The sequence below is a fragment of the Pagrus pagrus genome, assembly GCF_965226575.1.
Source record: "Pagrus pagrus genome assembly, chromosome: 8".
NCBI lineage: Eukaryota > Metazoa > Chordata > Actinopteri > Spariformes > Sparidae > Pagrus > Pagrus pagrus.
The window spans coordinates 5157481-5166671 of record NC_140192.1 but is presented as its reverse complement, the minus strand read 5'-3'; the positions used below and the strand labels follow the sequence as shown (position 1 = coordinate 5166671).

The 9191-nt window shown below is 39.5% G+C and overlaps 2 protein-coding genes across 2 annotated transcripts; one reads left to right on the top strand and one right to left on the bottom strand.

The window, feature by feature from the left end:
• Positions 1-51: 51 nt before the first annotated feature.
• Positions 52-5910, bottom strand: zcchc8 (zinc finger, CCHC domain containing 8). The gene is made up of 14 exons (XM_084360643.1): positions 5711-5910; positions 5517-5559; positions 5356-5430; positions 4985-5087; positions 4818-4895; positions 4586-4689; positions 4237-4302; positions 4053-4113; positions 3818-3954; positions 3576-3718; positions 3344-3459; positions 2801-2887; positions 2213-2321; positions 52-1924 (listed from the first exon to the last, which is right to left on the bottom strand). The coding sequence occupies exons 1-14, from the start codon at positions 5883-5885 to the stop codon at positions 939-941; spliced, it is 2283 nt and encodes a 760-aa protein (XP_084216769.1). The 5' UTR covers positions 5886-5910; the 3' UTR covers positions 52-938.
• Positions 5911-6403: 493 nt separating this feature from the next.
• Positions 6404-9191, top strand: LOC311260809 (uncharacterized protein). Its single transcript, XM_084359030.1, has 4 exons — positions 6404-6654; positions 7305-7434; positions 7530-7663; positions 7767-9191. Exons 1-4 carry the CDS (start codon positions 6535-6537, stop codon positions 8532-8534), a joined length of 1152 nt encoding a protein of 383 aa, XP_084215156.1. The 5' UTR covers positions 6404-6534; the 3' UTR covers positions 8535-9191.

Here is a 9191-nt window from a genome sequence, read left to right as displayed (position 1 = left end):
TAGTATTTTTAACCTATTTTCTATGAAAAGAAAACCCACCAGGCAACCATTTTATTTAAACTCTAGCGTGACTGAATTGTACCTAGGTGTGGAGCTAATTACTATAATATAGCACACTGCGTGTTTGTGTTAAATCTGTATTTGAACATTTTATGATGCGTTCTTGTTGGTGAATCAGTTTGAAAGGGGAGAAATAACTTTATTTCAGCTGTAATATGAATCTGTTTGAATGGTACAAAAAAGGAAACATGTAGAACACATACACGAAGCTTTTGAATGTCATCAGAACAAAATGCGAATTGTTGTAGTGCAGTTTTAATTTTATGCAATTTCATTTGCAATGAGTATCAAAATCAGCAAGGGAGCCGATTATAGCAACAGAGGGTCAATGTGTTCATGGAACTCGGCTAAAGATCGCTAACATTCAACTTTATACTGTTAGCTCGTATTTCGCCATCTGTGCTGTCAACATGCAAAATAGTGAAATCCACCCCACATTTAGTCATGACTACCAGACAAAATAACGCACTGAAGCAAAGCATGTTTACTTAAAGAATTTAGAACAATTCAAGAGGGCAAAAAATTAAAAAAAAGCTGTTTAAACCCCAGATTAAAATTAAAACATGTCAGGAAATTACCATTTTACAAATATTACAATAAAATAAATTGCATAATTAACACTACTGCTACAAAAAAACTGAGACAATGGTCAACATCTACAAACCACTGCTGTTACGGATTCCCTCAATGCCCTTATCGTATGTTTACAGATCAAATGTATATACAGCATTGACATTCAACTTCATACAAAACAATAAAAAGCTAAAAAAAACAACAAAAAAAAACAAGCTCGATATGATGGTCATGAAAATGAAAATATAAGTTTTTGTTTAAAAAATATCCATGTATCCTCAGTTCTAAATCAGGAGGGTCATTTTTTATTTTTTCTTTGCCAAACTTCGAGGGGAACTTTTAAGCAAGTCTCTGATTTTAAGGTACGTCCCTGTAGCTGCAGCAACTTCAGTGTATTCTGGGGTGTCTTCAAATGGAACAATGCCGGCTGCAAAGTTGCTCCGATGAGGAACGGCTGATATCTTCTCATCATTCTTAGGAGAAGCACAATCTCCAGCCCCCCCGATATCTGGAACTGGGCTCTGTGGGTTGTCTTCCTGGCATTTGAATACATCTGGGATCTGAGGGTTGTCTTCCTGGCATTTGAATGCATCGGGGCTCTGTGGGATGTCTACCTGGCGCTTGATTGGATCAGGGCTCTGCGGGCTGTCGTCTTCGGCTTTAACTGGACCGGGACTCTGAGGGCTGTCATCTTCGGCTTTGACTGGACCAGGACTCTGAGTGCTGTTATCTTGTGCTTTGACTGGTTCCGGGCTCTGAGGACTGTCATCCTCGACTTTGATTGGTCCAGGGCTCTGAGAGCAAATCTCTTGAACCCCTGGTTCCTTTTGATTTTCACTGCTATGAAAACTTTCTGCATGTTTCGTTGTGTCCATCGCTTCGTCAACCTCTTCTGTTTCTGTGTCTATATGCACAGGTGTGGACACACTTGATGAACTGGGTACAGGTGTTCCCATTGCAGGTGTCTCACAGTCACTATTAGTGGCAGTGTCAGCATTTTCTAAAGCTGCCCAAATCAGCCTCTGCTGCTCTTCCAGTTCCTCCAGTGTCAGCTCATCCTCTGCTCCCTCCACAGTCTCGTCAGCTACCCAGTTACGCCCTCGCAGAGCTGGAGAGCCGTTGGTGGGTGTAAGAGGAGGTGTACCTTTAGGGAGAGGTGGGGGAGTGGGTGTAGCAGGAGGAGTGCCATGGGGTAAAGGAGGAGGTGAACTGAAGCAAGGCGAGCCAGGGGGAAGCGGAGGTTGGAACTGAAAGTCACCTGGGCCATGTGCATGATAAGGCGTTCCTGGGTCTGAGGGAGGACATGAATAAAGTCCCTCATAGATTAGAAAGTGACACTTAAACCAAACAAAGAGGCAGTTGATTCAAGTATTACTAGGTATAATTATTGTGCATTTCAGCTATCAAATCATAGGAATAAAGACTGGATTTCAAGTTTAAGAAAATCACAGATTACTGTTGACATTTTTGACTGTTAGCTTGTTGTAAAATACAACATTGTGTACCAGTTAGTTGTGACAAACATTGAAAATGTATAATGGTGTGCCTGCTGAAAAGAGTGAATAAGATGAGGAGTTACCCGATTCAATATCCATATCCGAGTTTGTATCAGGACTAGCCCTTGTCCTTTTTCTTTGCTGTGGAGATGAGTCAGATTCATGTCGTCTCTTGTTGCAGGTGGCACCAGGCTGTTGGCCAGGAAGAATGAAATGTGAAATTAAAGTAATTAAAGGGGCTTTATGTAAAAACTTAGTAGTAATTTGCATGTAGTAATCACTTTTTTTATTGGCTGTATGTGAGCAGATTGTAACGTGACATGAAAAATGTCTCTCTTGGTTGCCTTTACAAGCCTGTGGACAATTTGTTTAAGCTGTTTAATGCTGCTGGGCAGTGGATTTTTTTGTGAAGGACTCAAGTTGGGCTCCAGCACAACACAGAAGTTCGACCGAGCCCCTTTAAGAATTCAATTCAATTCAATCAGAGAGGAAAATCAGTACAGACCTGATAAATAGTACTCCAGGTGTTTGCATAAGTGTTGGCAGTAATAAAATGCATGCAACACTGTCATATCGTCAAGCTGTTACAGGCAGCAGGTGTGGACTACATGTCTTGAGAGGAAAAACCCAAACACTTGAGGGACTTAATTAGATAATAGATAGATAATTACCATAGGAAAGTTGTTGGACAAGTAGGCTGCATAGTTTTGCTTCATGTGACTGCTCTGCATTGGAACAGAACCATACTGCATGAACTCCTGGAGGTCAGAAATAAGAAAGAAAGGTGAGCTGTGCAACTGTGACCTGCGACCAAGAAGCACCAAAATATTTTACTTGATAGACGGTGTACTGCCACTATGATGCCGATTCCTTTAGATCGACAAAATATTTTATTCACAAATATATCTCAGTGACTCCATGCTACATTATTTGCTTAAATCAATCATCTTAATTTTGTGACAGAAAAACATACTGTAATTATATAATTCAAATTAAAGAATTCAATATTCTGGAACAAATGAAAAATGTGGATAAAATTAAGTAATCACAGAACATTGTTTTGATTTCCAGTTTTTATGTTATGTGATTTTTGAGAAAAGCTGCAAATACAACAAAATATTAGTATAACTGAAATCTAAGTCAGATACCTGGACTCACATAACTAGTGATATATTCAGGCACGGCATTTGAAAAGATTATATTGTAAGACTTACATCTTTCATTTTGTTTGGAGCAGGTACATTGAAGCCTGGGAAATCTATCAGTTTGGAAACATCATAAGAGATGTTTTGCGAGTTGGTACTGTCCGTTATGTTACCATCGTTTGAAACTAGGAAACAGAAAAACACAGTTTCAGCTCAACCTCTGTACATTTCAAAAATATTAAGGGGGGGGGGGATTAAAATCACTGGAATTACACAGGTTTCAATTTCATTGAAAACATACCATTTCCATCATACAGTGCTAAGCCAGAGTTCTCCATCTCTGCCTCTTTGAGCCAGCCTGGAGGGTAGCCTAGCTGCCTCATACGATAAATCAGAGGAGGGAGGGTGTTGCTGTCAATTCCCAGAGCTGACAACAGTTCCTCACTGTTTAAAAGCAAAAAGTGTTAAAAACTCAATGACCATCGTGTACTTGTTACAAAAGATATTGCATGTGATTAAATTATGCTTGTGTCCGTCTCCTGCCTCATGACTCCAGGCTTGTATTTGGCAAAGCGCTCCTCCACTTCGTCAGCATGGTATCGCTGGTTACTCTGCATGGCCTGGTTGTTGCTCTGATTGAACTCCTTTCTTCTCTCATTAATTGCAGCCATGTCTTTAGGCTAGGGGGAGTTATAATTTGTAAATGTGGTGAAACAGGTTGTGAGTATTCTTATTTCTAACTTGGGCTCATACCATCATAATGATTACTTGCTCTTACCTTGGGACAGTCTCTCAGCTGATGACCGCCTGAACCACAGTTGAAACACATCGATTTGGGTCTACAATGACGAGATCAGTGATGGACTCATTATTTAGTTATATGCCACAAGCGAACAAAGGGAAGCCAGTCATAAAAAGAGATTGGAAACTTAATAAAGCTTAATTAATAACCCCAGACATACCTTTTGTCTTTCATTTCTATTTCCTGCCCATCTGTGCCAATGACCTGGTTGAAAACCTGGTGATAGCTTTGCAACAATTCAGGAAATACTATCATGTTGGTGCAAAACAAAATCCACAAAGTCATTATCTTGTCTCTTCAACACCTTAACAGAAGTTCCACTTAAATGCTGGGTATTTTAAAATAGATTGGCTCATTCAAAATCAGGACATCATTCCTTGAAAGACACAATTCTTATCCCATGGCTCTCTACATTTCCTCTTCTTGTGCAACACATGTTCAAAAGAAATGACCTAACAGACTAGACTGTTGATTTTGATGATGTGTGAATTTATCCATCTTAAAGATACGCTGGAACATCCCATCCATCTGTCAGCTGGGGGTTTTCATTCACCAGAGGCTGTCCAAGTTTATCAAGACTAAAAGAAGTGAAATACAAGACGCTTCCGACAACCTAAGACAGAAAAATAAGACGATAGTTTGTAAAACTACATCAGACTGTTTGAAAACATCCCACTTTGTTGTCCCGGTGGCAAGAAATTGTGTAATATGCAAATCACTTTAATAGCAGTAAATACTCACTTTAAAGGCTTCTGTTGTTGTTCTTACACTACTGGATGACGACTTCTGCGGATCTTCATCCAAAGCAAAAGCTGAGTTCTTCATAGAAGGTAGAACATGTTTTTTCCCCCAGCAAATGTATAACTATATTGATATTATGCAAAATTAAATGCAATTTGGGTAAATACCTGAGGTTTCACGTGGAAAGAGGACTTTTTCTTTTCATTGCTTGGAGCCTGGTGCTTCAAAATGACACTGCAGATGCAATCTTCAATTTCTTGACGACACTGCCTAAAGGGGAGACATTTATTATTGTTATTATTCTAATCAATTATCATTAGCTACAACACCGTGTTTCAGCAGCAGTTAAATGGTGAGTACTATGTTGCACTTTCATGTAATTTAACCACCAACATTAACATGGTTAAAATATATTTATATATTATCACACGCTCATCCTGACAGGATCAGCCAAGGCAGAGGTGACAAAACGTACTATACAATCGCGAGCGAGCAAGTATATGTACTTAACGTGATTTAGAAGAAAAACATTGCTTACTTTGAAATACTGTTGTTTGCATAAAGGATTTGAAGAAGTGGCCCGTCCATGTTGACGTCTTCAATTGTGATGCCGCTATAAAATTAGAGGAAAATTAGCTTTAGTCACTCATCAGTTTCGTTTTTATTTCAAATGCGTATTACCTAGTGTCAGCTGATTACCTTGGTCGTGTCAAGATGTTCTGTTTTCTTCTCAAACCTTTATGTGATCAATGAGTTAAGGACATAGACATTAAATAATAGCAAAAAAAAATACATTTTCGGGTTGTGTGTTTTCTGTTTGACTGTGCTAGCAGCGGTTAGCTAGTGCTACATCCACTGTGCTAGCACACACTGGGCGCCCCCGACAAGGATATTCTCTTCAGTGAGTCTCTGAACGTAGGCATCACACTCATCCAGTCTGCTCCTAAGCTGGCCCGTGTCCTCCTGGTCTTCCTCATCATCTGTGAAGCGAATGTGCTTTGGTAACGTTGGCGCGGAGTCATCGAGCTGCTGAAAGAGCTCACTATCCCCGAAATCAACTTCAGCCATTTTTTACCCAGCTCAGTGATGCAGGACGGGAGTTCAGAGGTCAAAGCAACTGCTCTTCGCTTTCATTGGTCCTCTTTATGTCACGTGGTACGTGGACGAACCCATATTTGGTGTGAGCAGTAGCAGGGGTTTTGTTGGCCCACAGTTTTGTCTTACGGGTTCCATAAATCCTACATGCAGGGAACACATTGTGGGCTGCTTACATGAAATTAAACACGGGATTAGACAAAACACACAACAAACCTGTTGTAACCTTTCTGTGAGTCTGTAGTCTGTACACACGAAATGAGCCACCCGAATAAGATCAACCCATTTATACATGTAGGCTCAAGTTTAGATTTAATCGAAAACTTCACAATCTGAAATGTTGAAGTAGCTATTATGCTTAGCTCAAGTGCCATTGCTTTGATTGTTTGTTTGTTTTTGTTTCTAAAGAAACCAATATTATACATAGTGGCTTACTTAGTCTGCAAGACAGCGTTGAGGGCTTATCATACTTCAGTGGTGTTTCTGTTTAGCTGAGCCTGAGCTCGGTTTGTTGCATCCGTGTGAGTTCCTTGCTTTCGTTTTTTTCCTGGTAAAACATTGAATTTTTCTCCAGAACAGGACACAAGTGTGACTGAGTGGGAAGCTTTATTTGCCTCAAGCAATGGCAGGTAGCTTAACTATCCCGTTAACTTTACCGCAGTGGGACGGCGGCTCACGCAAACTTCGCTTTATTCACTTGGTGAATCAGACATCGTTCAGGCTGACAGACTGTCCCGACAAGGTGAGTGTTAACATCACTGCAGGAGCAGCTCCGATGACGGTGGTAGATTTGTAGGTAGAATGCTAAGATAAGCCTCTTTTTATTACATTGTACTGCTTCTTTCATGTTATATGAATATTTATTTTGAAAATTCAGCATTTCTTTTTAATAGCTTCCATCTCATGTGACCCAGTGACCCCAAACCAATGCCGAATTGTATTACTACACAGGTCACATAAGACACACCTGTTTTTAATACATTTTACGGCTTCTTTTATTTTATATGAATATTTATTTTGAAAATTCAGCATTTCTTTTCAATAGCTTCCATGTCATGTGACCCAGTGACTCCAAAACAAGGCCGAATTATATTACTAAATGGGACAAATAAGACACAGCTGTTTGTTATTACATTTTAATGCTTCTTATATTTTATATTAAGATTTATTATGAAAATTCAGTATTTCTTTTCAATAGTTTCCATGTTATGTGACCAATCAGAATGCCTGATCAAAAAATGAAACATATATATATATATATATGTTTATATATAAAACATTTTGCCAACCAATCCCAGAATAGATAGTAGTAATTAGTATTTATAATTCCAATTTTCATATAAAATCAAGAGGAGGTGCCTTAATACACTATCATCTCTTTATCTGTTTCAGAGTTCAGTTGTTCCTCTCTTTTTAGGAGCTGATCTCTTCTCCAACACCGACATCCGTACAGAGAACCATCCCAGACATCACGCAAAGTTTGCCAAGAAAGGACTGGCAACAAAAATAATTTTTTCCTCAGGTAAAATGCATGATAGAGTAGCACCAAAAGACATAACACTGCTTTATGTTACATCAGTGCACAAACACTGACGCTTGACAATCTTCCTGTTGCAGCATTTAGGTTCCATGGGTTGAAGGTACCTACTGTAAACAACAGCCTCTGGTTCTACAGCGTTCAAGGACTTTTTCGAGTAGCCTTTGAAATGTACAGTAAGCAAGAGCAACTGGCTGTGCTTGAGAACTTCCAGGTAGAGTGCAGTTCACATTATGCTTGTCTCTGCAAGATATCAATGTTTTGTTGTATGTATACCCCTATATATCTTTTCATATATTATTGTCTTTCCTTTGCAGGATGTCTGGAAATCACAGATAAATGGCAGCCCTCTGAAAATGAGTTACAGCCTCAGTGTACAGCTTGACTTTGCTATACCGAGCAGTTTGCATGACACAGAATCAAGCAATGAAACCTCATCACAACCTCAGCATTGCCAGGTTGGCAGAGAATCAGTGGATGTATATGGCAGTGACAGATCAGCAGATCATGACTATTGTTCTTTTCCCAAGCAGAGCTTGCATAGTGAGCAAAACCAACTAGTGGTATCCACAGTAAGACAGAAATTGCAAAGCTTGGATGACAAACTCTCCTCTGAGACTCTCAGCTGCTCAGAACTTGAGACTGTCTTGCTACTTTTGGAGAACATTGGTCAGTGCATAAATGGGAATCTAGAAGAAAAGGATGTGACGGAAGCTGTATTAGCCCTGCTAAAGGCCAAAGACTGGGGCTGTGTGTATTCCAGTAACCTGCTTAGTTGTATAGGACGTTGGCTTGGCCAGCAGTTTCATGCAGCCAACAGCAGCATCAGCCAGAAAGTGGAGGGCTTTAAAGTTCATCATATTGAGCGAATTAGTGACTTGCCACCTGCTGAGGATCTGGCCACGGAGCTGTTCCCAGAAGCAATGCAAACACTGCTGCTTCATTGGATGGGTTTAAGTGACGAGTCCACCCTGGAGAAGAGACATAGCGAGTTCCCAATCCTGCTCCTTATCCTTGAGTTTGCCAACCACAACCTCATCACTGGTGTGGCTCATGTACTGTACTCAAGTCTTATATGTAAATAAATGTGGATTTCCATCCAGGCATCATCAGAAATCATTGCAACGTAACTGAACTTGCCTTGTCTTGTAATACATTTGTACTTTTGTATGTGAAGTTGTCCTTTCTTCCTTTGAGCAGTCTATCTTTTGTTACAGATTACTTTTGTAATAACTAGGCTTGGGTGACAGTTGACAACTTTGTCAACTTCCTGTGGATTATTACAGCAATGTATGTAATGGTTTTACAAAATTCGGAGTACTACTGCATATTTTAACAATTATTACTATAAAGCCTTTTGTGGCTCCAGAAGAAGCTGCATGTAATCTGGTGCACAGCCTCCAGTGATGTCACTCAGTGGCTAAATTGCACTGCCGGTAAAACCCACTATGTAACTTAGCCACTGAGTGACATCCCTAGAAGCAATTTATCAGATATTTTTCCACATATGCATTAGTACACCCTTAGACCTGTAAACACACTTAAATGTGTAAAATTAGTGGTTACCCTTAAATGATTGCAAGCAGATTGTGTTTAAAAAATACCAAAAGAAGTGATATTTTGTGAAGATGATTTCTGCTGTAATGTACAACAGTTAATTTAACTTCACATCAATTTGACCATGTATGATTTTGCCTTGATTTTGAAAAAAATTGACATGGGAGATTATTTTGATGTTAATT

Bases quoted from the DNA above. Each gene is read 5' to 3' on its own strand.
- zcchc8 (XM_084360643.1), bottom strand. From the start codon at position 5,885: ATGGCTGAAGTTGATTTCGGGGATAGTGAGCTCTTTCAGCAGCTCGAT. The intron at 4,303-4,585 runs GTATCTTTAAGA...ATTGTTGCAAAG, and splicing joins GATGGATGGGATGTTCCAGC to CTATCACCAGGTTTTCAACC. The intron at 3,460-3,575 runs GTATGTTTTCAA...TCTGTTTCCTAG, and splicing joins AGCACTGTATGATGGAAATG to TTTCAAACGATGGTAACATA.
- LOC311260809 (XM_084359030.1), top strand. From the start codon at position 6,535: ATGGCAGGTAGCTTAACTATCCCGTTAACTTTACCGCAGTGGGACGGC. The intron at 7,435-7,529 runs GTAAAATGCATG...TTCCTGTTGCAG, and splicing joins AAAAATAATTTTTTCCTCAG to CATTTAGGTTCCATGGGTTG. The intron at 7,664-7,766 runs GTAGAGTGCAGT...TTTCCTTTGCAG, and splicing joins CTGTGCTTGAGAACTTCCAG to GATGTCTGGAAATCACAGAT.